The sequence below is a fragment of the Pristiophorus japonicus genome, chromosome 21 (assembly GCF_044704955.1).
Source record: "Pristiophorus japonicus isolate sPriJap1 chromosome 21, sPriJap1.hap1, whole genome shotgun sequence".
Classification (NCBI taxonomy): domain Eukaryota; kingdom Metazoa; phylum Chordata; class Chondrichthyes; family Pristiophoridae; genus Pristiophorus; species Pristiophorus japonicus.
Window position 1 is genome coordinate 15,078,104 of NC_091997.1, and position 27,918 is coordinate 15,106,021.

Here is a 27,918-nt window from a genome sequence, read left to right on the forward strand (position 1 = left end):
TTGAAGGGCTGGAGGATATTACAGAGGTAGGGAGAGGTGAGGCCATGGAGAGATGTGAAAAGAAGAATGGGAATTAAAAAATGAGGCATTGTTGGACTGGGAACCAATGTAGGTTAGCGAACAAGGGGTGATCGGTAAACTGGACTTGATACGAGTTTGGATACAGGCAGCAGAGTTTTGGATAAGCTTAGTTTTGTGGAGTGTGGAAGATGGAAAGCTGGCAGAGAGAGCATTAGAACAGTCCAGTCTGGAGGTAACAAAGGCAAGGAAGACGGTTCCAGCAGCGGATGGGCTGAGGCAGGGTGGAGTTGGAAGTAGGCGACCTTGTTGATGGAAAGGATATGTGATCGGCAGCTCAGCTAATGGTGAAATATGACACCAAGGTTACAAAGAGTTTGGTTGAGTCTGAGACAGTGGCTAGGGAGGGGATGGAATTGGTGACTCGGGGATGGAGTTTGTGACAGGGGCCAAAGACAATTATTTTGGTCTTCCCAATGTTTAATTGAAGGAAATTTCAGTTCATCCAGGACTGGATGTCAGATAAACAGTCCAATAATACAGAGGCAGTGGAGGGATTGAGAGAGGTGGTGATGAGATAGAGCTTGGTGCTTTCAGTGTACATGGGGAACCTGAGATTGTGTTCAACCGTAGCCATTAAATCTTGGTATAACATTTTAAGTGGTTTTTGAAATAATGTAGAGCAAGTTTGTAATTCACTCCAGCTTGACTGTTCCGTCTAAATGTTGCATATCTGTTTTCAACTGCTTTCAGTGAATCGTCTTTTGGTCTATCACTCTTTTGATGACTAACGGTGACATCATTACACGATCCCACAAGCAGCCTGCCAAGACCATCAATGAAAAACTCTAGGAATGATTCAAATTCAATATTGTTGGTGAAATCATTATTGTTATAGAAAAAATAAACTTCGTAATAAAATAACACAGAATGAAAAAGGCCATTCAGTCCGTCAAGCCCACTTTTTCCACACACCATATACAATCTACACTATCATGAAATCTACTCCATCCATTAAATGTCCTGTGGGGAAGCAATGTTTCAAACTACCCCGTGCTCCCAAAATAATCGGGTCGGGTTCATCAGCTTTGGCTGGCTGTGATCCACAAGACCTTCTGCATTCTGAGTCCTGGTGCCCAATGTTAAAAGTGGAGGCGGGAAGGGCACGCGCGAGCCTCAGAGCTGGCGGCGAGATGGAGAACCAACTGATCTTAACAGCCGGGCCTGATTTAAATAGACCTTCCCAGAGTTCTGCCTGGCACCACGCCGTCCGGCTGGTGGCAGCAGGAAGTCGCAGCCGGGGTCCCACAGAGAAGATTCCCAGCAGACAGTGGGAGGACGGGTCTGGAGGCAATCGGGGCGAAGCCGGCTGGAAATGGAGCAACCTCAGGCCGGTATGTCTCATTTTAACCACTCCTTCACACCATTCTCGTCGGTGGGAAGGGGCTTAAAACTCAGGCCATTGTCTCCCATGTACTATTTTGTTTCTCATATTGAATACATCATTTTTTAAAAATTGGTTCATGAGGTGTGGGCGTCACTGGCAAGGCCAGCATTTATTGCCCATCCCTAATTGCCCTTGAGAAGGTGTGGTGAGCCGCCTTCTTGAACTGCTGCAGTCCATGTGGTGAAGGTGTTCCCACAGTGCTGTTAGGGAGGGAGCTCCATAATTTTGACCCAGCGACGAGGAAGAAATGGCGATATATTTCCAAGTCAAGTTGGTGTGTGCCTTGGAGGGAAACATGGAGGTGGGGGTGTTCCCATTTGCCTGCTACCCTTGTCCTTCTAGATGGTAGAGGTCGCGGGTTTGGGAGGTGCTGCCGACGAAGTTTGGCGAGTTGCTGCAGTGCATCTTGTAGATAGTACACACTGCAGCCAGGGGGCGCCGGTGATGGAGGGAGTGAATGTTTAAGGTGGTAGATGGGGTGAAAATCAAGCGGGATGCTTTGTCCTGGATGCTGTCGAGCTTCTTTAGTATTGTTGGAGATGCACTCATCCAGGCAAGTGGAGAGTATTCCATCACACTTCTGACTTGTGGTGGAAAGGCTTTGAGGAGTCAGGAGGTGAGACACGGCACAGAATACCCAGCATCTGACCTGCTCTTGTTGCCACAGTATTTATGTGGCTGGTCCAGTTAAGTTTCTGGTCAGTGGTGACCCCCAGGATGTTAATGGTGGGGGATTTGGCGATGGTAATGCTGTTGAATGTCATCGGGTGGTGGTTAGACTCTCACTTGTTGGAGATAGTCATTGCCTGGCACTTATGTGGCGCGAATGTTACTTGCCACTTATCAGCCCAAGCCTGAATGTCGTCCAGGTCTTGCTGTATATGGACATGGACTGCTCCATTATTTGAGGAGTTGCGAATGGCATTGAACACTGTGCAGTCATCAGTGAACATCCCACTTCTGACCTTATGATGGAGGGAAGGTCATTGATGAAGCAACTGAAGATGGTTGAGCCTAGGACTGAGGAACTCCTGCAGCAATGTCCTGGGGCTGTGATGATTGAACTCCAATCACCACAACCATCTTCCTTTGTGTTAGCTGTGACTCCAGCCAGTGGAAAGTTTTCGCCCTGATTCCATTGACTTCAGTTTTACTAGGGCTCCTTGATGCCACACTTGGTCAAATGCTGCATTGATGTCAAGGTCAGTCACTCTCACCATGTTTGGACCAAGGCTGTAATAAGGTCTGGAGCTGAGTGGTCCTGGCGGAACCAAAACTGGGCAGCGGTGAGCAAGTTATTGGTGAGTATAGCACTGTTGACGTCACCTTCCATCACTTTGCTGATGATTGAGAGTAGACTGATGGGGCGGTGCTGTGAGAGAGCAAAGAGTCGGCCTGCTATAGCCCTTAAATGAGGGGGAAGCACAATTAAAGGCAAAAACACCCTGAAGATTTATTTCTTAATTTAAAAGAAACTCCAGGAGCAGATAAAGGCCATGAAGAATGGATGGAGTATCTTTCCCTATCAGGATGGTGAGTAGGAGGGGTTAAAACAAGGCTGAGTTGAATTATTGGCCTACGGTTGCTCCATTCCCACCCAGCTTCCCATTACTAAGGCCTCTTCCTCAAATAGTGGCAATAGAGGGCTACCCACCACTGCCCCAGGGCTACCATTAGCCCTCTTCTGTTGATCCCTGGGTCAACTGCAGTAGAAGCCGGAAACTCAGCGAGGTTCCTTGGCCTTACCCCTTGCCTTCATTTAAATGCAGTGAGGTGGGCAAGGGTTGTGAGGCAGAGATCCCTGTGGGATGGGAGGGAGGCAAATGAATTGTGGTGGAGTGGAGATGTTTGCACACCCAATTTCCCTTCATTTGCTGCCACTGCCCCACCTAGTTACGGGTGGTAAAGCAGAATAACATCCAACTCATTGTCTGCTTACATCTGCAACATCTATGCCTTTCTGTACTTCAGAAACCTGAATCACGGCAGGCCTCAAACTTTTTTCCTGGAATGAAAGCAAATTCACACTTGTGAACATCTTCTCACAACTTAAAGAACCAACTCCTGGTGTCACCTTTATTACTTTTGTCTTAATCACCTCCAATGAATATATGTTCTTTTGAAAATGCCAAAGCATCGCAGAAGGTATTCCAAATATTGTCCAACCAGTACATGGTTAGAATAACAGGCTTTGACTCGTATTCCAATAACCTGGCAATGTATCCTTTCATTTGATGAGCATTATTGTTGATAGTTTCACATTTACTGTAACTTTCAGCGAAAGATCATTAATCAGCCTAAAAATATTTCTGCGTTTGCAAATGGCCACCACCATAACGCCTAGTTTGATTACTTTGATTTATTTTTTGGTATTTTGCTACTTTTTGTTTTGTTTTGTTTTGGCGCCCCCTATAATTGTAATTGTGTTGCCCCGAAAGTAGTGGTGGGCAAAATACGGCCCGCCAGTTCATTCTATCCGGCCCACCCACGCCTGAGCTGTGCAGTCGGTCCAATCTTGCGAGCGGGCTCCCCCAGAGGAGAGCTCGCTCAAGGTTACTGCAGTCTAGGAGTTGGCTGCTACCCTGAACCCGGCAATTAAAAATATTAAGGTGCCGGGACTGCCTGATGCAGATCTGCTTCCGGTTTCTGTCTCGGAGCTGGCCTAACATCCTTCCGTGGCTCTCTCCTGCTCTGACTGCGCTTTTCAAAAACTTGCCAAATCCGCCGCTCATCACTGGTTTGTGGGGGCATTGCTACACGTACACATTGGATGCTCTTCCTCCATCGTGTCTTGGCTACTCATCTTGACGACTCATTAGTTTTACCGAAGAAAGACGCATCGCGTCTTTAGGTATATACAATCCTCTAGAAATTAATCCAATGAAATAGTAAGTTGCAAAAAATTCTATATTACATAAAAAACCTTGCATCACATCTGCACTGATCACCCGATCTTTAAACACTGAAAATGGAAGGCAATAATTGACAAATGTGAGTAAATGTTCTTTTTGAAAGACAGCAATTTGAAAAAAAATTGGGCAGTTAGGTTTTTCTTTTCCCTTTCAAAAATGAGTGCTGCAAAAAAAAAGTGGATAGTGAGTGTCGGGTTTTTAACAAATAATGGACGACAAAATATTTCTTCGCAAACGTGGACTCGAAGGCTGTATGCCTGATTTGTCAGGAGAGCATCATGGTGTACAAGGAGTACAATTTGAATTGTCATTTTTCAACAAAACATCCTAATTATGGAAGCAACTTAGCAACTGAGGAAAGAACACGAAAAGCTGCAAAAAACTCTACTAACTTAAAAGCTTAGCAAAACATTTTTATGTGACAAACTACAGTTCAGGAAGCCACTACAATGACAAGTTATGTTCTGGCGTTTAAAATCGCTTGTCAAAATCAGCCTTTTGCTGAAGGGGAGTTTTTGAAAGAATGCATGGTCGATGTTGCTGGCATGCTGTCCCCCAAATACCCCCCAAAATTTGGGAACATTTTGTTATGAAGAACTATTACTCGCTGTGTAGAAGTGATTGATGAAGTCTTGGCTTCTGAGTTGAACAAAAAAGCAAAGTGCTTCATGTTGTTTTCATTAGCTCCCAATGACCACACTGACATCAAGGACACAGCACAGCTCTTGATGTTTATCAGTGGAATTAATAACAAATTTGAAATCACAGAGGAATTTTTATTAATGGAATCAATGAAAGGCACAGCAAAGGGATGGGATTTGTACGAGAGGGTGTCTGGCTGCATTGCATGTTTGAAGCTCCCCTGGAGTAAACTGGAAAACGTGACCATAGATGGACCGCTAAATTTAACTGGGAAAAACGTGGGACTTTTAAAAAGAATTAAGGACAAAGTAAAAGTAGAAGACCCTGAGAAAAAGGTAATTTTCCTGCATTGTATTATACATCAGGAGGCCGTCTGCAAAAATATCCTGGACATCGATCGTGTTGTTTGCACAATAGTGAAAGTAGTGAACTACATAAGAGTGAGAGGTCTTAATCATTAGCAATTCATTTCCCTTCATGGAGACACTGACGCTGAACACCAGGACTTAATTTATCAGACAAATGTCCGCTGGCTTAGCCTAGGAAAGATATTGCAGCGAGTGTGGGAGCTTAGAGATGAAATTTGCACTTTTCTGGAGATGCAGGGTAAGAAAATGATTTTTCTGAATTAAGGAATTCCAACTGGGTGAGCAACCTCGCTTTTGGTGTGGATATCTTACACATGTAAATGGATTTAACGTCAAACTGAAAGGCAAGAATGTGTTTGTACAGGAATTGCATTCGAGTGTGAATGCTTTCAAGGTCAAGTTAGTCTTGTTTTCAAAACAAATGAAGAGCAAAGAGTTCATCCAATTTCCAACACTGAAATACTTAAAAGTGTTGCCAGAGCAGACAGAGATGGACAGCAAAATTTTGAGTGCCTTGCATGGAAAATTTTCTCATTGTTTCTTTGACTTTGAGATGATAGAAAAGACACTGGAGCTGGAATCATGTCCACTGTCATTTGACCATGAGGAAGCCCCGCAAAAATTACAACTTGAGTTCGTTGATCTCCAGCGTGATTCCAGCTTCAAGGAAAAATACAATTCAGAAAAACTGGACCAGTTTTATGCCTCCTCAAGTGAGATTAATTTCCCAAATAACCGCAAGTTGGCACAGAAAATCCTTGTTTTGTTCGGCTCCACCTATGTCTGCAAACAAACATTTTCCCTACTGAAATGCAACAAATCTCACGACAGATCCTGGTTAACTGACCAGCATTTCAGCTCTTTATTGTGGCTTTCCGAACTTGCATGCCATTGCAGGTGAAGGGTACACAGCCAGATAGGGGATGGGTGACCAACAGGAAGAGCAGTGGAAGGAAGGTAGAGCAGGGGTCCCCTGCGGTCATCCCCCTGCAAAACAGATACACCACTTTGGGTACTGTTGAGGGGAATGACTCATCAGGGGAGTGCAGCAGCAGCCAAGTTCATGGCACCGTGGGTGGCTGTGCTGCACAGGAGGGCAGGAAAAAGAGCGGGAGAGCTATAGGGGTAGGAAATTCTATTGTAAGGGGAATAGATAGACGTTTCTGTGGCTGCAATCGAGACTAAGGATGGTATGTTGCCTCCCTGGTGCAACGGTCAAGGATGTCTCGGAGCGGGTGCAGGACATTTTGAAGGGGGAGGGTGAACAGCCAGTTGTCGTGGTGCATATAGGTGTCAACGATATAGATTCTACAAGACGAGTTTAGGGAGCTAGGAGTTAAATTAAAAAATATGACCTCAAAGGTAGTAATCTCAGGATTGCTACCAGTGCCATGTACTAGTCAGAGTAGGAATCGCAGGATAGCTCAGATGAATACGTGGCTTGAAGAGTGGTGTAGAAGAGAGGGATTCAAATTCCTGGGACATTGGAACCGGTTCTGAGGGAGGTGGGACCAGTACGAACCAGACGGTCTGCACCTGGGCAGGACTGGAACCACTCCTTGGGGGAGTGTTTGCTAGTGCTGTTGGGGAAGGGTTAAAATAATATGGCAGGGGAATGGGAATCTATGCAGGGAGACAGAGGGAAGTAAAATAGGGGCAGAAGCAAAAGATAGAAAGAAGAAAAGTAAAAGTGGAGGGCAGAGAAACCCAAGGCAAAAGTTAAAAAGGGCCACATTGCAGCAAAATTCTAAAAGGGCAAAGTCTGTTCAAAAGACAAGCCTGAAGGCTCTGTGCCTCAATGCGAGGAGTATTCGTAATAAGGTGGATGAATTAACTGCACAGGCAGCAATTAATGAATATGATATAATTGGCATCATGGAAACATGGCTCCAGAGTAACCAAGGCTGGGAATTCAACTTCCGGGGGTATTCAACATTCAGGAAGGATAGACAGAAAGGAAAAGGACGTGGGCTGGCATTGCTGGTTAAAGAGGAAATTAACGCACTAGTAAGGAAGGACATTAGCTTGGATGATGTGGAGTTTGTTTGGGTGGAGCTGTGGAATACCAAAGGGCAAAAAACGCTAGTGGGAGTTGTGTACAGACCACCAAACAGTAGTAGTGAGGTTGGGGACAGCATCAAACAAGAAATTAGGGATGCGTGCAATAAAGGTACAGCAGTTATCATGGGCGACTTTAATCTACATATAGATTGGACTAACTAAACTGCTCGCAATACGATGGAGGAGGATTTCCTGGAGTGTATTAGGGATGGTTTTCTGGACTAATATGTCGAGGAACCAACTAGAGGGCTGGCCATCCTAGACTGGGTGATGTGTAATGAGAAAGGACTAATTAGCAATCTTGTTGTGCGAGGCCCCTTGGGGAAGAGTGACCATAATAGGGTAGAATTCTTTATTAAGATGGAGAGTGACACAGTTAATTCAGAGACTAGGGTCCTGAAAAGAAAAGGTAACTTCGATGGTATGAGATGTGAATTGGCTAGAATAGACTAGCAAATGATACTTAAAGGGTTGACGGTGGATAGGCAATGGCGAACATTTAAAGATCACATGGATGAACTAGAATAGACTGGCAAATGATACTTAAAGGGTTGACGGTGGATAGCCTATGGCAAACATTTAAAGATCACATGGATGAACTTCAACAATTGTACATCCCTGTCTGGAGTAAAAATAAAACGGGAAAGGTGGCTCAACAAGGGAAATTAAGGATAGTGTTAAATCCAAGGAAGAGGCATATAAATTGGCCAGAAAAAGCAGCAAACCTGAGGACTGGGAGAAATTTAGAAATGAGCAGAGGAGGACAAAGGGTTTAATTAGGATGGGGAAAATCGAGTATGAGAGGAAGCTTGCCGGGAACATAAAAAACTGACTGCAAAAGCTTCTATAGATATGTGAAGAGAAAAAGATTATTGAAGACAAACATAGGTCCCTTGCAGTCAGATTCAGGTGAATTTATAATGGGGAACAAAGAAATGGCAGAACAGTTGAACAAATACTTTGGTTCTGTCTTCACGAAGGAAGACAGAAATAACCTTCTGGAAGTACTAGGGGACCGAGCGTCTAGTGAGAAGGAGGAACTGAAGGATATCCCTATTAGGTGGGAAATTGTGTTGGAGAAATTGATGGGATTGAAGACTGATAAATCCCCAGGGTCTGATAGTCTGCATTCAAGAGTACTTGAAGAAATGGCCCTAGAAATAGTGGATGCATTGGTGATCATTTTCCAACAGTCTAGCGACTGGATCAGTTCCTATGGACTGGAGGGTAGCTAATGTAACACCACTTTTTAAAAAAGGAGGGAGTGAGAAAACGGGTAATTATAGACCGGTTAGCCTGACATCAGTAGTGGGGAAAATGTTGGAATCAATTATTAAAGATGAAATAACAGCGCATTTGAAAGCAGTGACAGGATCGATCCAAGTCAACATGGATTTATGAAAGGGAACTCATGCTTGACAAATCTTCGGGAATTTGTTGAGGATGTAACTAGTAGAGTGGACAAGGGAGAACCAGTGGATGTGGTGTACTTGGACTTTCAAAAGTTTTTTGACAAGGTCCCACACAAGAGATTGGTGTGCAAAATTAAAGCACATGGTATTGGGGGTAATGTACTGACGTGAATAGAGAACTGGTTGGCAGACAGGAAGCAGAGAGTCGGGATAAACGGGTGCTTTTCAGAATGGCAGGCAGTGACTAGTGGAGTGCCGCAGGGCTCAGTGCTGGGACCACAGCTCTTTACAATATACATCAATGATTTGGATGAAGGAATTGAGTGTAATATCTCCAAGTTTGCAGATGACACTAAGCTGGGTGGCGGTATGAGCAGTGAGGAGGATGCTAAGAGGCTGCAGGGTGACTTGGACAGGTTAGGTGAGTGGGCAAATGCATGGCAGATGCAGTATAATATGGATAAATGTGAGGTTATCCACTTTGGGGGCAAAAACACGAAGACAGAATATTATCTGAATGGTGGCAGATTAGGAAAAGGGGAGGTGCAAGAGACCTGGGTGTCATGTTACATCAATCGTTTGAAAGTTGGCATGCAGGTACAGCAGGCGGTGAATAAGGCAAATGGTACGTTGGCCTTCATAGCTAGGGGTTTTAAGTATAGGAGCAGGGAGGTCTGACTGCAGTTGTACATGGCCTTGGTGAGGCCTCACCTGGAATATTGTGTTCAGTTTTGGTCTCCTAATCTGAGGAAAGATGTTCTTGCTATTGAGGGAGTGCAGCGAAGGTTCACGAGACTGATTCCCGGGATGGCTGGACTGACATATGAGGAGAGACTGGATCGACTGGGCCTGTATTCACTGGAGTTGAGAAGGATGACAGGGGATCTCATAGAAACATATAAAATTCTGATGGGACTGGACAGGTTAGATGCAGGAAGAATGCTTCTTGCGGGCAGATGCCTCCGACCTGAAAAATTTCCACGGAAGTTCCTGGTGATCCCGAAGGAGTGTGGGATTCCGTTAGGGAGGCCTTCTCTTCCTGCGCTGCGAAGCGTGCTCCTGTCCTCGAGATTCCAACGCAGACGGTGCAACCAATCAGGTACAGTATTCCACAGCTTTCTCAGTAATAGCAATGAGAACTCCGTATCTACAAGTTCTCATTGCTATTAATGAGAAAAAAAAAACAAATACACTAAACACCATAATAAAAAACACACCTCACATAATTCAAATTATTTGCAATTAAAGTTAATAAATGCCTTTCCTGCAATATATTTTTCAGATTTTTAAAAAAAACTTTTGTAATTAAGGTTAAAAATAAATTTACCTTAGTGGGCAGGGTTTTTAACAATAAAATGTTTTTTAAAATTTAATTTAATTATATTTTTGTTTGTTTTAAATCTCTTACGCCTGTAAAAGTAGTCTATGTGCCTGCTTTTATCAGGCGCAAGAGTTTTCAGGACATTTGCTGAGCAAGATCTGGGTAAGTACCCCAATCTTGCCCTTGCAAATGTCCTCGCTCCCGATATGCGTTGGATCTGTCAAGCTCCAGCTCGACAGATTGGAAAAGCTGGTTTTCAGCGCATGTGCATTGTGCGCTGAAAACCGGCTTTTGCGCTGCCTTCCCGGGTCCGTAGACGCTCAATACGGACCCGGGGAGGCCGAGATTTCCAGGCCATTATTGCAATGCATAATTTCATGAGCATTTATGGCCCTCCATACCCACACAGTCCCACTATATTTCCTGTTCCAATATACTTTGCCGAACTTTTATCTGCACTGAAATATATCTGATGCTTTTTGCCTACATGCGTAAGAACCACCACAAGTGTCAGCTGTGGCTCAGTGGGTAGCACATGTGCCTCTGAGTCAGAAGGTTATAGGTTCAAATCCCACTCCAGGAACTTGAGAACATAAATCTAGGCTGACACTCCAGTGCACTACTGAGGGAGTGCTGCACAGTTGGAGCACTCTTTTGGATGAGACATTAATCTGAGGCCCTGTCTTCCCTCTCAGATGGATATAAAAGATCTGTAGGGGAGGATGAAAACCCCCTCATTTTACCCAGAAGGAAAAGGGCTGTGGGATCAGTCTGTGCTGTGAATTGAAACCGATACAGTTTGATCTTGGCAGAGCAGTGATTGGACGGGGGAGGACACCGGAGGGCCAATGATGAGACAGAGTCAGCCCGAAGCATGGGGCTTTCAAGCCAATGGGAGAGCACTTGCTCGAAAACTGTGGGACTGATTCACAGCCATTATCGGACTATTGTCTTCCCCATGTTTACACTATGGAAGGAAATTATGCTGATTTTCAGAAAACTAGGGAACCCAAAATAAACCAAGGACCTACACAATGGCTACAGGAGGCCAACCCAATTAACACCTACTCAAACCTTGAGTAGGTTAGAAAAACTGAATTGAAGGAAAATTATGCAGACCTTTAGAAACCAGGGAACCCAAAACAACCCAAGGGCCTGCACAATGGCTACAGGAGGCCAACACAATCAACACCCATTCAAACCTTGAGTAGGTTAACATCAGTGGAAAAAAACCCGCAATAATCTAAAACTGCTGCATTTTTCAAAATCACAAAGCCCACCAATGGGAAGAATCAATTTCAGCAGGCGAGGCGGACTGGATAATCTGGCTATAAAAAAGGGTTTCTGACGTAGTGTGGGTGGTTCCCTGCCCTCATGATCCAACAACCAGCAAGTCTCTCGACACTGAAGGAAAACCAGTGTCCGAAGACACCGAAGATAGAAGAAACGAACCACCAGACTTGCAGAAGGCACAGTAGTGAGTATAACCTCTGGTCCCCGGAACTCCCAACTCTGTTAGGCCAGGAAAGATGGGAGGTTGGGCATTGTACTGCTAAACTTGTGTAAAGATTTTCGTTGTGTCCGTTTAGTGGGATTTAGGGGGATTGTTTTGTTGGTGTATTGCTGTTTGTTGAGATACACCTTGTCAAATAAATTGGAAGCCTAAAGTTCCTCTTGGAATCACCTTGTCTCAGTTCTATTGTATTACATCTCCTGATCGTGAATCTTATGTCAGAACAGTGTAAGGGAAGCTAGGAGCGCATTGAAAATGCTCAACTGTGTGTCACAGGCTAGGGAAGAAGGGGTTAGGAGTGTTTGACACTCACAGCTACCTCACAGGCTAGGCAAAAGCTGTGGAGATGCACGAGTCTCAAAACCCCCTTCATAAGCTGTGGACACAGTCTCTCCAGGGGTGTTCTTGCAGCACTCAGGGTACCTCACAGGCCAGGCATAAGCTGTGAGGGCAGAAGCCCAGAGAGAGACCCCCAAGGCACAACAACATTCCTTGAGAACCCCTTACAGATCCCATGGCACTATTTCGAAGAAGAGCAGGAGAGTTATCCCTGTTGTCCTGGCCAATATTTATTGCTCAATAAATATAACAAAAACAGATTATCTGGTCATTATCACATTGCTGTTCGTGGGAGTTTACTGTGCGCAAGTTGGCTGTCGCATTTCCCACATTACGACAGTGACTACACTCCAAAAGTACTTCATTGGATTGAGACATCCGGTGGTCAGGAAAGGTGCTATAAAAATGCAAGTCCTTCCTTTCCTTTTCACGCTATGAAATCCTTCATGATAGTGAGCACTTATATTAAATCTCCCGTTAACCTTTTTCTGCCCTAAGGAGAACAACCCCAGCTTCTCTAAGGATCCTCATCCCTGGTACCATTCTAGTAAATCACCTCTGCATTCTGTCCATGGCCTTGACATCCCTCCTAAAATGTGGTGCTCAGAATTAGATGCAATACTCTAACTGAGGCCTAACCAGTGCTTTATAAACTTTATGATCTGAATGCTTCAGCTGAATGTGAAACCATCCACAATACTAATCAATAGGTTAGATGCAGACATTAATGCTATGGTAAAATATGATAAACATTAATAGTTGTAAAGATTCCTGAACTTACTGAATTATTAATTAAGATAACAGAAAGTAGCATTAAGTTGCAATATTCAGATGAACAGTTTTCAAAATATTTGTTAAAACAAGTCTAATATTAGAACGAGTAGACTACCTGGAATCATGTTCATGGTACAGTTTGCTTTCCTGAGATAGTTATCAAGGCAAGAAGACAAACAAATCTGATTATCACCATCAACAGAGAGACAGCACGATTGAATGGTTAATTTACCTGGGTGAGCCACTCTTGCCAATCGAGGATCAAATCCAACACTAAGTATCTTTTCTGTCCTGGCCAGAAAAAAGTTCACCACAACGCTGGTTACCACGCAGTTTGGAAACCCATCCAGTGGATGAAACGAACCAGACTTGGAAAACAAGCAGTCTCCATCATCAACATTTCCTTCTTCATACCATATCTTAAACTGAAATCGATTACCATCCACAGAGGCACCAACCTATGGAAAATTATATTTCTTATTATTTGAGAAATATTACACTACCTCTGATTTGCTATTATAAGAACATAAGAAATAGGAGCAGGAGTAGGCCATTTGGCCCCTCAAGCCTGCTCTGCCATTCAATAAGATCATGGCTGATCTGACCATGGATTCAGCTCCACTTCCCTGCTCGCTCCCCATAACCCTTTACTTATTTTTCGCTCAAAAATTTCTGCCTTAAATATATTCAATGACCCAGCCTCCACAGCTCACTGGGGCAGAGAATTCCAAAGATTTACAACCCACTGAGAGAAGAAATTTTTCCTCATCTCAGTTTTAAATGGGCAGCCCCTTATTCTAAAACTACGTCCCCTAGTTTTAGTTTCCCCTATGTGTGAAAATATCCTCTCTGCATCCACCTTGTCGAACCCCCTCACTATCTTATAAGTTTCAATAAGATCACCTCTCTGTCTTCTGAACTCCAATGTGTATAGGCCTAACCTACTCAACCTACCCTCAAAAGTCAACCCCCTCATCTCCAGAATCAACCTAGTGAACCTTCTCTCAAAAGCCTCCAATGCTAGTATATCCTTCCTTAAATATGGAGACCAACACTACATGCAGTACTCCAGGTGTGGCCTCACCAATACCCTGTACAGTTGTAGCTGGACTTCTCTGCTTTTAAACTCTATACACCTTGCAATAAAGGCCAACATTCCATTTGCCTTCCTGATTACTTGCTGTACCTGCATACTAACTTTTTGTGTTTCATGCACAAGGACCCCCAGGTCTCTCTGTACTGCAGCACTTTGCAATTTTTCTCCATTTAAATTATAATTTGCTTTTCTATTATTTCTGCCAAAGTGGATAACCTCCCATTTTTCGACATTATACTCCCATCTGCCAAACTTTTGCCCACTCACTTAGTCTGTCTATATCCCTTTGCAGATTTTTTGTGTCCTCCGCACAATTTGCTCTCCCACCCATCTTTGTATAATCAGCAAACTTGGCACTCGGTCCCTTCGTTGAGGACCCAGCACCGATCCCTGCGGCACCCCACTAGTCAGTGTTTGCCAACTGGAAAATGACCCATTTATCCCGACTCTGTTTTCTGTTAGTTAGCCAATCCTCTATCCATATTACCCCCAATACCGTGAACTTTTATCTTGTGCAGTAACCTCTTATGTGGCACCTTATTGAACGCCTTCTGGAAATTCAAATACATCACATCCACTGGTTCCCACTTATCCACCCTACTCATTACATCCTCAAAGAACTCTAGCATATTTGTCAAACATGATTTCCCTTTCATAAAACCATGCTGACTCTGCTTGATTGAATTATGCTTTTCCAAATGTCCCGCTACTGCTTCCTTAATAATGGACTCCAGCATTTTCCCAATGACAGATGTTAAGCTAATTGGTTTATAGTTTCCTGCTTTTTGTCTGCCTCCTTTTTTAAATAGGGACGTTACATTTGCGGTTTTCCAATCGGCTGGGACCGCCCCAGAATCCAGGGAATTTTGGTAGATTATAACCAATGCATTCACTACCTCTGCAGCCACTTCTTGTAAGATTCTATGATGTAAGCCATCAGGTCCGGGGGATTTATCCGCCTTTAGTCCCATTATCTTACCTAGTACTACTTCATTAGTGATAGTGATTATATTAAGTTCCTCCCTACCTATAGCCCCTTGATTATCCACTATTGGGATGTTTTTAGTGTCTTCTACCGTGAAGACCGATACAAAATATTTGTTCAACGTCTCGGACATTTCCCTGTTCTCCATTATTAATTCCGCAGTCTCAGCCTCCAGGGGACCAACATTTACTTTCGCCACTCTTTTCCTTTTTATGTACCTGTAGAAACTCTTACTATCTGTTTTTGATATTCGTGCTAGTTTAATTTCATAATCTATCTTCCCTCTCTTAATTATTTTTTTAGTCGTTCTCTGCTGGCTTAAAAAAAATTCTCAATCCTCTGGCCTCCCACTAGTATTGGCCACATTATATACCTTTGTTTTCAATTTGACACCCTCCCTTATTTCCTTAGTGAGCCATGGATGGTTATCCCTTCTCTTGCAGTCTTTCCTTCTCATTGGGATATATTTTTGTTACGAGTTATGAAATATCTCCTTAAATGTCTGCCACTGCTCATCAACCGTCCCATTCTTTAGTCTATTTTTCCAGTCCACTTTAGCCAACTCTGCCCTCATACCTTTGTAGTCGCCTTTATTTAAGCTTCGGACCCTGGTTTGAGAACCAACTTTCTCACCCTCCAACTGAATTTGAAATTCAACCATGTTATGGTCACTCATTCCTGGAGGATCTTTTACTCCAAGATCATTCATTAATCCTGCCTCGTTACAAAGTACTAGATCTAAGATAGCTTGCTCCCTGGTTGATTCCGCAACGTACTGTTCAAAGAAACTATCCCGGAAACGTTCTATGAACTCCTCCTCAAGGCTACCCTGGCCAATTTGCTTTGTCCAATCAATATGAAGGTTAAAATCACCCATGATTATTGCCGTTCCTTTATTACAAGCCGCCATTATTTCTTGATTTATATTTCATCCAGCAGTGTAGCTACTGTTAGGGGGCCTATAGACTATTCCCACCAGTGACTTTTTCCCTTTATTATTCCTTATCTCCACCCAAACTGATTCTACATCTTGATCCTCTGAGCCAATATCGTTTCTCACGAACACACTGATCCCATCCTTTATTAACAGTGCTACCCCTCCTCCTTTTCCTTTCTGCCTGTCCTTCCAAATTGTCAAATACCCCTGAATATTTTGTTCCCAGTCCTGGTCACCTTGCAACCACGTCTCTGTAATGGCTATCAGATCATACCCATTTGTATCTTTTGTGCCATCAACTCATCTATTTTGTTACGAATAGATTTTATCTGTACCACTTCTACAGATAAAATACAGATAAGAATATTCTTGCTTTCCATCCTTTCTTCCTATCTTCCTTCCTTTATTGCAGATAATGACAAACAGTATAGCCTCGAAATTGGATATGGCCTGAAAATGGATGGTGTTATGGGCCAGTGCTGTTTGGTGCAGGGAGCATGCCCTCTCGTGCTGCCTGCTCATTGACATGATTGGAGTGCTGATCTCAGTGCTAATTGTGCTTCTGGTTGGCTTAGTGCCAATATCGGGTGCAGTCTAATAGCCAGTAATGTTTGGCCTCGTCTCTCTCCACTACTTGAGAAGGTGATTTGATGCAGCAGCACCTCATTACCACTCGAGTTTAAAGACATGGCTCAGCAGCAAAACAGAGAATGAGACAGAAGGTTCTCGGGTGCAGCTCGCAAGGCATTGGTAGTGCCAGTGGAGAGAAAGTGGGGTGTCATGGTCCAGCAGGGTGGCAGGAAGCTCTAGCAAGAGATAGCCGAGTACTTCACAGCTAACAGTGTCGTACCGTGGACTTGGTTAATCCCTGCCACTGGACCAAGACCTAGCTCTGTTAAGCCCGTGTGCTGGCTGGTGTGAAACGGCCACCACACCTTAAAATAAAATCCACACACAGGCATCTTCCACCCCTCAAGATGTAGTTCAGGACCTGGAATATTAGGTGCTTTATTGAAACACCTGTGAACTCATCCCTTTTTGGCATGGAAGCAAGTCATTCTCAATTCGAGGGACTGCCTATGATGATGACTGGACTTGGATCGAGTGTCTCACACAAGTCAAGGTGAGTGAAAGCTTCAGCAAATACCATATTCTACTATATGTCAGTACCATTGAATTAATCATAATCCGATTTTGGATTGATTGAGCATCAAGCAATACAGACCTACACTATAAAAACATTTTCACGCATTTATTCTAGGAATAAGTTAATAGATGCAAATCATTTTTTGCTGCTCCAAAAAATGAACACAAAATCAATAGCTATATCTTGTATACAAATGAAGATTCATTTTGGGAATGTATCAAACGGAAATATTTATCAGATTGAAATATCGGAAACAAACATCTCCAATTCCTTCCTGTTCCATACTTACCACATCCAAGTTTGTGTTTTCCAATACATCTACCAACTTTTCCAATTTTGTTTCTTTTGTGAATAAAAAATCTTCATCCACCCAAAGCATGTATTTAGTTGTGACCTGAGAAGCTGCCAAGTTTCTTCCAGCAAACCATCCCTGAGAAGAAAAAAATTCCAAGTTGTTCAAGATCAGTAAGTGTGGACAATTTGGTTTCTTTGAAATGGGTTTGGTCTCAATAATGCTACACCAATGATCATGTTTATTTAAAGTCACATGAGAGCAATAGCAGAAAGATTACTCTGTTTTCTAGGGTTTTCCTCCTCCCTCGTTCCCTCCCGTTGCTTTGATTCAACTAAAAGGCTTGTACATCTCTCAATCTTTACTTCTAAAGGATGCTGTCCAAAATGTGGACTGGAAGGGAAACTTGACATATGAGTTAACAGAGAACAAGAATAGTAGCAAGACTGCAACTCACCTAAAGATGCTTCTACAGTAAGGAGACAATAAATAATAGAGAAAAGGCACATTTAACCTTAATGCCAGCAAGAATATGGACTCTATCGAAACCAGGCAGACATATTTTTCTAAAATTACATAAACCTGGATTTTGCGGTCAGCAGTAAAGTAATGGCGCTCGCCGTACATCTCACAAAGTTTTTGTGGGATTTTGAGTGAAGACTTGCTCAAATCTGCCACCTGATGAGGCATGGTGCCCTCTACAGGGGATTTGTGGCATCTGTCAGAAGACAAGAAGCAGTGATGCTCTTCGACCAATCAGATTGAAGAATCTGCACTGAGCTACGCAGAGTCTAAACCAGGAATTATGAACCAGGAAGTATAAATTTAGTTTAAATCATGTACAGAATGCGAACTAAAGATAGGAAAAGACAGATGGGATTAAGGAAAATATATCCAAGAGACAGACAGAAAAAAATTAATAAATTACTTTAATTTTTATTATTTTAAATCTCCAACACCAATTCACTTCTGAAAGAATTAGATTCCACACTTGTAAAATTAAATTTTCAGGGCCAGAGAGTTTGTTTGGCAGTAATTATAACAGAAAATTTTTGACAGTACTGTTACGATCTCAGACATCCAAAGTGCTTTACAGCCATTGAAGTAATTTTGAAGTATAGTCACTATTGCAATATAGTGAAACACTGCAGCCAATTTGCACCCAGCCAAGTCCCACAGGCTGCAATGAGATAAATGACCAAATGATCTGCTTCAGATATCATAATATACAGACGCTGGGAGAACTCTGCTGCTCTTCTTCAAATATTGCTGTGAAATATTTTCTGCTCATCTGAGAGGACAGATGGGGTCTTGATTTAACATCTCATCCAAAACACAGCACCGCCGACAGTGCAATACGACCTCAGTACTGTACTGAAGTCTTAGCCTAGATTTGTTTTGTGTTCAAGTCTCTTGAGTGGGACTTCAACCCCACAATCCTTCTGACTTGGAGGCGAGTGTGCTACCCACTGAGAGAAGGCTGACACCCAAGAGCTGGCACAGGGTTGTTGACCAAATAGCTTCCTTCTGTACTGCAGAATTCTATGATATTTTATAAGTCTGTATGCTTTTGAGAATAGACTTAACTCGGTGTTTATGCAATATTCTCAGTCTACATTGGAATGGTCAACATTGAAATTGAGTAAGTGGGTTACAAAGGCTAGAGAGCTGTAATAGAAAGAAAGCGAGAAAGAAAAAAAAGAAAGATTTGGATTTATATAATGCCTTTCACAACCACCGGATGTTTCAAAGCGCTTTACAGCTAATGAAGTACTTTTGAAGTGTAGTCACTGTTGTAATGTGGGAAACGCAGCAGCCAATTTGTGCCCAAGCAAGCTCCTACAAACAGCAATATAATAATGACCAGGTGAACTTTTTTTTTATATTGATTGAGGGATAAATATTGGTCAGGACACCAGAGATAACTCCCATGCTCTTCTTTGAAATAGTGCCATGGAATCTTTTATGTCTACCTGAGAAAGCAGACAGCATCTTGGTTTAACATCTCATCTGAAAGACAGCACCTCCAACAGTGCAGCACTCCCTCAGCACTGTACTGGATTGTCAGCCTAGATTTTATTGTGCTCAAGACCCTGGAATAGAACTTGAACCTGCAACCTTCTGACTTGGAGGCAAGTGTGCTACCCACTGAGCCAAAGCTAATGGTACCATATGAATCCAATTCAACTAATTGTGCTTTGAAATATAATTCTGGTTTAAAGTCTGTATAGTACATAAATTGAATACTGAATTCTTTACTGTACTTTTGCGAATGGCATTATGTATTGCTCGATGTGGGGTCCTTCAACTTTTTCGGTAATGTCACTGTCGTCTGCAATGATTATTGTCATGTTTGGGTAAAATCTCCGAATGCTATCTATCAAGATTCGTAGCTTATGATATCTTAAGAATGTCTTTGTTGTTATGGTAACCAAGGAATTGATGTTACTATCTGGAATAAGGAAAATAAAAATCTAAGTTAGTTGAAGAAACACATTTTTGTGAAATGTACTGATCAAATCTTTGATTTGTAACTCAAATTTACCTGGTCCAGGATCATGTAAACGTAGCATTGGGGGCTGCCTGACAATGATCGGAAATAAAGCGGTATGCTCTTCAAACTGAAAAGACACTTTTTTATAAAAAGAAAAATATATGTAAAATATGCACCAAATATCATTTTTTGTGTAGAAAATTTATAACATTTCCTTGATTGATTGTAACAAAAATAGCAGAAGCCATTTATACAATAGATGCAATATTTAATTCTGGATCTTAAAATCATGGAAGAATCTTACTGTTAAGCTCAATATTACAACAGTCTTGCTGGTCCTGGTGAATTGTCCATTATATCATTGGTAGAGGAGCTCACAGAAGAGGCTGTAATGAGAACAACTTTGCTGGTTTTGCACGAGGCCAGAGTTGGAGGAGCATAGAGATCTCGGAGAGTTGTAGGGCTGGAGGACATTACAGAGATAGGGAGGGGGCGAGGCCGTGGAGGGATTTAAAAACAATGATGAGAATTTTTAAATTGAGGCATTGACAGACCAGGAACCAATGTAGGTCAGAATCATAGAAATTTACAACATGGAAGGAGGCCATTTGGGCTCTTTGTGTCCGCGCCGGCCCACAAAGAGCTATTCAGCCTAATCCCACTTTCCAGCTCTTGGTCCGTAGTCCTGTAGGTTACAGCACTTCAAGTGCACATCCAAGTAATTTTTTAAATGTGTTGAGTGTTTCTGCCTCTACCATCCTTTCAGACAGTGAGTTCCAGACCCTCACCACCCTCTGGGTGAAGAAACTTCCCCTCAAATCCCTTCAAAACCTTCTACCAATTACTTTAAATCTATGTTCCCTGGTTGTTGACCCCTCTGCTAAGGGAAATAGGTCCATCCTATCCACTCTATCTAGGCCCCTCATAATTTTATACAGTTGAATAAGGTCTCCCCTCAGCTTCCTCTGTTCCAAAAAAACAACCCCAGCCAATCCACTCTTTCCTCATAGCTAAAATTTTCCAGTCCAGGCAACATCTTTGCACTAGAGAAGCTACAGAGGGGATTTACAATCACATCTTTCCTGTAATGTGGTGACCAGAACTGCACGAAGTCCTTTAGCTGTGGCCCAACTAGTGTTTTATACAGTTCAAGCATAATCTCCCTGCACTTGCCTTCTTAACCATTTTATCTACCTGGCCTGCTACCTTCAGGGATCCATGGACATGCACTCCAAAGTCCATTTGTTCCTCTACACTTCTCAGTGTCCTACCATTAATGTGTATTCCCTTGCCTTGTTAGCCCACCCCAAATGCATTATCTCACACTTCTTCAGATTGAAATCCATTTGCCACTGTACTGCCCACCTGACCAGTTCATTGATATCTTCCTGAAGTCTACAGCTTTCTTCTTCATTATCAACATCACAACCGATTTTAGTATCATCTGCAAACCTCTTAATCATACCCCCTACAATCAAGTCCAAGTCATTGATATGTCTCGGAGCGGGTGCAGGGCATTCTGAAAAGGGAGGGTGAACAGCCAGTTGTCGTTGTGCATATAGGTACCAACGATGTAGGTAAAAAATGTGATGAGGTCCTACAAGATGAATTTATGGAGCTAGGAGTTAAATTAAAAAGTAGGACCTCAAAAGTAGCAATCTCAGGATTGCTACCAGTGCCACATACTAGTTGGAGTAGGAATCGCAGGATAGCTCAGATGAATACGTGGCTTCAGGAGTGGTGCAAATGGGAGGGATTCAAATTCCTGGGACATTGGAACCGGTTCTGGGTGAGGTGGGACCTGTACAAACCGGACGGGGGTTTGCACCTGGGCAGGACCGGAACCAATCTCCTAGGGGGAGTGTTTGCTAGTGCTGTTGGGGAGGAGTTAAACTAATATGGCAGGGGGATGGGAACCTATGCAGGGAGACAGAGGGAAGTAGAATGGGGGCAGAAGCAAAAGATAGAAAGAAGAAAAGTAAAAGTGGAGGGCAGAGAAACCTAAGGCAAAAAGCAAAAAGGGCCACATTACAGCAAAATTCTAAAGGGGCAAAATGTGTTAGAATGACGAGCCTGAAAGCTCTGTGCCTCAATGCGAGGAGTATTCAAAATAAGGTGGAAGAATTAACTACGCAGATAGCAGTTAACGGGTATGATGTAATTTGCATCACAGAGACATGGCTCCAGGGTGACCAAGGCTGGGAACTCAACATCCAGGGGTATTCAACATTTAGGAAGGATAGACAAAAAGGAAAAGGAGGCGGGGTGGCATTGCTGGTTAAAGAGGAAATTAATGCAGTAGTAAGAAAGGACATTAGCTTGGGTGATGTGGAATCAGTATGGGTGGAGCTATGGAATACCAAGGGGCAGAAAACGCTAGTGGGAGTTGTGTACAGACCACCAAACAGTAGTAGTAAGGTTGGGGACAGCATCAAACAAGAAATTAGGGATTCATGCAATAAAGGTACAGCAGTTATCATGGGTTATTTTAATCTACATATTGATTGGGCTAACCAAACTGGTAGCAATGCGGTGGAGGAGGATTTCCTGGAGTGTATTAGGGATGGTTTTCTGAACAAATATGTCGAGGAACCAACCAGGGGGCTGGCCATCCTAGACTGGGTGATGTGTAATGAGAAAGGACAAATTAGCAATCTTGTTTTGCGAGACCCCTTGGGGAAGAGTGACCATAATATAGTAGAATTCTCTATTAAGATGGAGAGTGACACAGTTAATTCAGAAACTAGTGTCCTGAACTTAAGGAAAGGTAACTTCGACGGTTTGAGGCATGCATTGGCTAGAATAGACTGGCAAATGATTCTTAAAGAGTTGACAGTGGATAGGCAATGGCAAACATTTAAAGATCACAGGGATGAACTTCAGCAATTGTACATCCCTGTATGGAGTAAAATTAAAGTGGGGAAGGTGGTTCAACAGTGGCTAACAAGGGAAATTAAGGATAGTGTTAAATCCAAGGAAGAGGCATATAAATTGGCCAGAAAAAGCAGCAAACCTGAGGACTGGGAAAAATTTAGAATTCAGCAGAATAGGACAAAGGATTTAATTAAGAGGGGGAAAATAGAGTCCGAGAAGAAGCTTGCCGGGAACATAAAAACTGACTGCAAAAGCTTCTATAGATATGTGGAGAAAAAGATTAGTGAAGACAAACATAGGTCCCTTGCAGTCAGATTCAGATGAATTTATAATGGGGAACAAAGAAATGGCAGAACAGTTGAACAAATACTTTGGTTCTGTCTTCACGAAGGAAGACAAAAATAACCTTCCGGAAGTACCAGGGGACTGAGGGTCTAGTGAGAAGGAGGAACTGAAGGATATCCCTATTAGGCGGGAAATTGTGTTCGAGAAATTGATGGGATTGAAGGCTGATAAATCCCCGGGGCCTGATAGTCTGCATCCCAGAGTACTTAAGGAAGTGGCCCTAGAAATAGTGGATGCATTGGTGATCATTTTCCAACAGTCTATCGACTCTGGATCAGTTCCTATGGACGGAGGGTAGCTAATGTAACACCATTTTTTAAAAAAGGAGAGAGAGGGAAAGCGGGTAATTATAGACCGACATCAGTAGTGGGGAAAATGTTGGAATCAATTATTAAAGATGAAATAGCAGCGCATTTGGAAAGCAGTGACAGGATCGGTCCAAGTCAGCATGGATTTATGAAGGGGAAATCATGCTTGACAAATCTTCTGGAATTTTTTGAGGATGTAACGAGTAGAGTGGACAAGGGAGAACCAGTGGATGTGGTGTATTTGGACTTTCAACAGGCTTTTGACAAGGTCCCACACAAGAGATTGATGTGCAAAATCAAAGCACATGGTATTTGGGGTAATGTACTGACATGGATAGAGAACTGGTTGGCAGACAGGAAGCAGAGAGTCGGGATAAACGGATCCTTTTCAGAATGGCAGGCAGTGACTAGTGGAGTGCCGCAGGGACCCCAGCTCTTTACAATATACATCAATGATTTGGATGAAGAAATTGAGTGTAATATCTCCAAGTTTGCAGATGACACTAAACTGGGTAGCGGTGTGAGCTGTGAGGGGGATGCTAAGAGGCTGCAGGGTGACTTGGACAGGTTAGGTGAGTGGGCAAATGCATGGCAGATGCAGTATAATGTGGATAATTGTGAGATTATCCACTTTGGGGGCAAAAATGCGAAGACAGAATATTATCTGAATGGTGGCAGATTAGGAAAAGGGGAGGTGCAACAAGACCTGGGTGTCATGGTTCATCAGTCAATGAAAGTTAGCATAGCAGGTGGTGAAGAATGCAAATGGTATGTTGGCCTTCATAGCTAGGGGATTTGAGTATAGGAGCAGGGAGGTCTTACTGCAGTTGTACAGGGCCTTGGTGAGGCCTCACCTGGAATATTGTGTTCAGTTTTGGTCTCCTAATCTGAGAAAGGACGTTCTTGCTATTGAGAGAGTGCAGCGAAGTCTCACCAGACTGATTCCCAGGATGGCAGGACTGACATATGTGGAGAGACTGGGATCAACTGGACCTTCATACATTGGAGTTTAGAAGGATGAGAGAGGATCTCATAGAAACATGCAAGATTCTGACAGGACGGGACAGGTTAGATGCGGGTAGATTGTTCTCGATGTTGGGTAAGTCCAGAACCAGGGGACACAGTCTTAGGATAAGGTGTAGGCCATTTAGGACTGAGATGAGGAGAAACTTCTTCACTCAGAGAGTTGTTAACCTGTGGAATTCCCTACCGCAGAGAGTTGTTGATGCCAGTTCATTGGATATATTCAAGAGGGAGTTAGATATGCCCCTTATGGCTAAGGGGATCAAGGAGTATGGAGAGAAAGCAGGAAAGGGGTACTGAGGGAATGATCAGCCATGATCTTATTGAATGGTGGTGCAGGCTCGAAGGGTCGAATGGCCTACTCCTTCACCTATTTTCTATGTTTCTATGTTCTTCCTATGCCACAAAAAGCAAGAGACCCAGCACTGAGCCCTGTGGAACCCCAGTGAAAACAGCCTTCCAGTCACACAAACACCCATTAACCATTACCCTTTGCTTCCTGCCTCCGAGCTAATTTTGGATCCAACTAGCCACTTTGCCCTAGATCCCATGGGCGTTTACTTTTATGACCAGTCTGCCATGTGGGACCTTATTAAAAGCCTTGCTAAAATGCATATACACTACATCAAGTGCACTACCCTCATCGAACCTCCTTGTTACCTCCTCAAAAAATTCAGTCAAGTTAGTCAGACATGACTTTCCCTTAATAAATCCACATTGACTGTCTTTGATTAATCTGTGCTTTTCTAAATGAAAATTTATCCTGTCCCTCAGAATTTTTTCCAATAATTTTCCCACCACCAAGTTTAGGCTGATTGGCCGGTAATTACTTGGTCTAAACCTTTCCCCCTTTTTAAACAAAGGTAGCACGTTAGCAGCCCTCCAGTCCTCCGGCACCACACCTGTAGCCAGAATAAATTGGAAATTGAAAAAAATTTCCTCTTTTGCTTCTCTTAATAGCCTGGGAGACCTTTAATCTGGGCCTGGGGATTATCCACTTTCAAAGCTGCTCAACCCCTTTATACTTCCTCGCTCAGTATGTATGTTTCATCTCATATTTCACACTCCTCCTCCCTGATTGCAATGTCTGCATCGCCCCTCTCATGTGAAAACAGACACAAAGTATTAATTAAGAACCATACCCACGTCTTCCGCCTCCACACAGATTACCTTTATGATCTCTAATTAGGCTCTACTCTTTCTTTAGTTATCCTCTTTCTCTTAATGTATTTATAAAACATCTTTTGGTTTTGCTTGATGTTTATTTGGCAAAAACTTTCCATGCTCTTAGCTTTCCTAATTTCCTTTATAATTCCACCCCTGCACTTTCTATACTCCTCTCGAGTTTCTGCAATATTGAGCTCTCGGTATCTGTCATAAGCCTCTTTTTTTCTTTATCCTTCCCTGTATGTCCCTTGATATCCAAGGGCTCTAGATTTGTTAGTCCTACCCTTTGTCTTTCAGGGAACATACTTGCACTGAACCCTCCGGATCTTCTCCTTGAATGCCTCCCACTGCTCTGACAGTGATTTACCTTCAAGCAGCTGTTTCCAGTCAGCTCATGGGTGAAGGGGACTTGGTCCAATTTAGGATATGGGCAGCAGAGTTTTGCATGAGCTCCAGTTTATGGAAGGTGGAAGATGGCCAGGAGACCTTTGGAGTAGTCAAGTCTAGAGGTAACAGAGGCTTGGATAAGGCTTGTGTAAGCAGTAGATCAGCTGAGGTGGGATGGAGATGGGCAATGTTACAGTCGTGGATGTAGACAGTCCTGGTGATGGAGTAGATATGGGGTCGACAGCTCAGCTCAGAGTCAAACAGGACATCAAGTTTGCGATCTGGGAGCAGCCTTGATTTTGTTCGATGGGAATGTCTCCTGGCAGAGGGAGGCAAAACTAAATTTTTAAATCTTTTTGTTTTTAATGTCTGCATCATGAAGAAAGGTCTGCAATAAGCTGCCAAGAAAGGAGCTTTATTTCATGTTCAGGTTGACTTGAAAGGTAATTCAAAACGACATTAACTAATAAAACATGGAGGTTGTACTTACCTATATCAGCTGTATTAATGTGGTACCTCTTGCTTGTGTAAGTAACATATTTGAGTATTGCATTGATGAGTTCCAAACTTGGGCTTGTTACTGTCAATTCTTCCTTGCCTAATCCATTTAACACACCTTCGGGGACTACAGCAATTGTATTAAATACTCCTTGCGTAGCTTTCAGTTTGACCTAAGTAATAAGAAAATAGCTCATTTACATCACACACATGTCATGGAATATTGTGTAATATTTTGCAGAGTACTACAGTATGTTTGTGTAACTGAGCAACTGGGGAAATTGGTGGTAGTCAATATCTGTCAAGTGAAGAACCACAACTTTTATTCTCTGAAAATTACCTTACATCTACTCATGGATTCCCCCATTTTGGTTTGTGAATTTCAAGGAAAATATAGAGGGGCCGAAATTGCCCCTTCCCTCGAGGCCTGTTACCGCCGGAAATTGGCGGCCATGCTGCGGAGTGGAATGGCGCTCAATTTTTCGTGTAATGGCCGCCATAATGAAAATTACGCTCCTGAGGTATCCCGGCGGTGACCTGTTTCCCTGCAACCCCCCTGCCACCCCCACCCCGCCCTACCGCTCCGCTGCTGCCGATCTGTGCTAAGTGCACCATCATAGCGCACAACGCCGATGTTTCCCCCTGACGGCAAAATTCCACCGAAAAATACTTCCCCCTGCCGAGCCGTGCCCAAAGCAGCTTTATTCTGCCGGCGCAGTGAGGCTGCAGTCCTTGTAAAATGGCAGTGCGGCTCCCTTTATAGGGGGCGGCGCACTGCCGCTGTCGCCATGGTTTTTTTTTTTGTCGGCCGACTGCCATGTGGAGCCGACAATAATGCCCCCAGGTTCAGCCAGGCCGCCAATAGGCAAGCTTGGCACCCCACCTTGGGTGCCCAACCACTGGCCCAGCCGAAACCCTCCCTGGTGGTGCAGGCTCTCCCCTTTAAGTGAAGGAGAGAGCCGGGTTAATGCGGCGCAGTGATAACTGACAGACCCGCTCCCAACTCCTGCCCCTCTCGACACCAAATTTCTGCTTACCGCCCCACTTCTGCCCCCATTGTGACTGACTTCCGGTCCCGAGTGTGGAATTTCACTCGAAGCCACCGCATCCACCGCGCTGGCAAAAGCAACAGAAACAGGGCAGGGAGCGCCCCCTTTCCAGCAGTGGGCAACTTCAGCCCCAGAATCCTTTTATAATTGGAGACTGGTATTATTTCAAATAGTACAAACCTTTATGGGTCCAATTTTGGAATCCTCGTTAAAAAGTCACAAGGACTTCATCACATCCACTGCCGCGTATTTGCAGAACAGTGGGGAGCTGTACTGGTTGGATAATGCAAGCTCAGTTCATTGATATAATTTAAATAATCGCCGTTATGCTGCTGATGCCTTGGGTAAGAAGTATGCCTGCATGCAGAAGTGGGCCTGCAACTAAAACTTAAAGGGATGCAACTACTGATAGGAAAATCGGGGCCGAAATTGCCACATGGTTGGTCCGGGGATGGTAACCTTCTGGGCCTGGGTCAGTTAACGCCCAGGGCGTAAGTGCCGCCCGCGGC

The 27,918-nt window shown here is 43.4% G+C and overlaps 1 protein-coding gene across 1 annotated transcript in view; it reads right to left on the reverse strand.

Annotated features, from left to right (window-relative positions):
• Positions 1-723: 723 nt before the first annotated feature.
• LOC139233840 (beta-1,4 N-acetylgalactosaminyltransferase 2-like) overlaps positions 724-27,918 on the reverse strand; it is a 37,974-nt gene continuing 10,779 nt past the window's right edge. Inside the window, exons 5-10 of the mRNA XM_070864424.1 lie at positions 26,353-26,533; positions 19,810-19,896; positions 19,529-19,716; positions 17,262-17,402; positions 13,040-13,265; positions 724-841 (exon numbers count right to left, since the gene is read on the reverse strand). Coding sequence (XP_070720525.1) covers positions 768-841; positions 13,040-13,265; positions 17,262-17,402; positions 19,529-19,716; positions 19,810-19,896; positions 26,353-26,533 — 897 coding nt within the window. The 3' untranslated portion in view covers positions 724-767. The remainder of the gene's footprint in view (positions 842-13,039; positions 13,266-17,261; positions 17,403-19,528; positions 19,717-19,809; positions 19,897-26,352; positions 26,534-27,918) is intronic.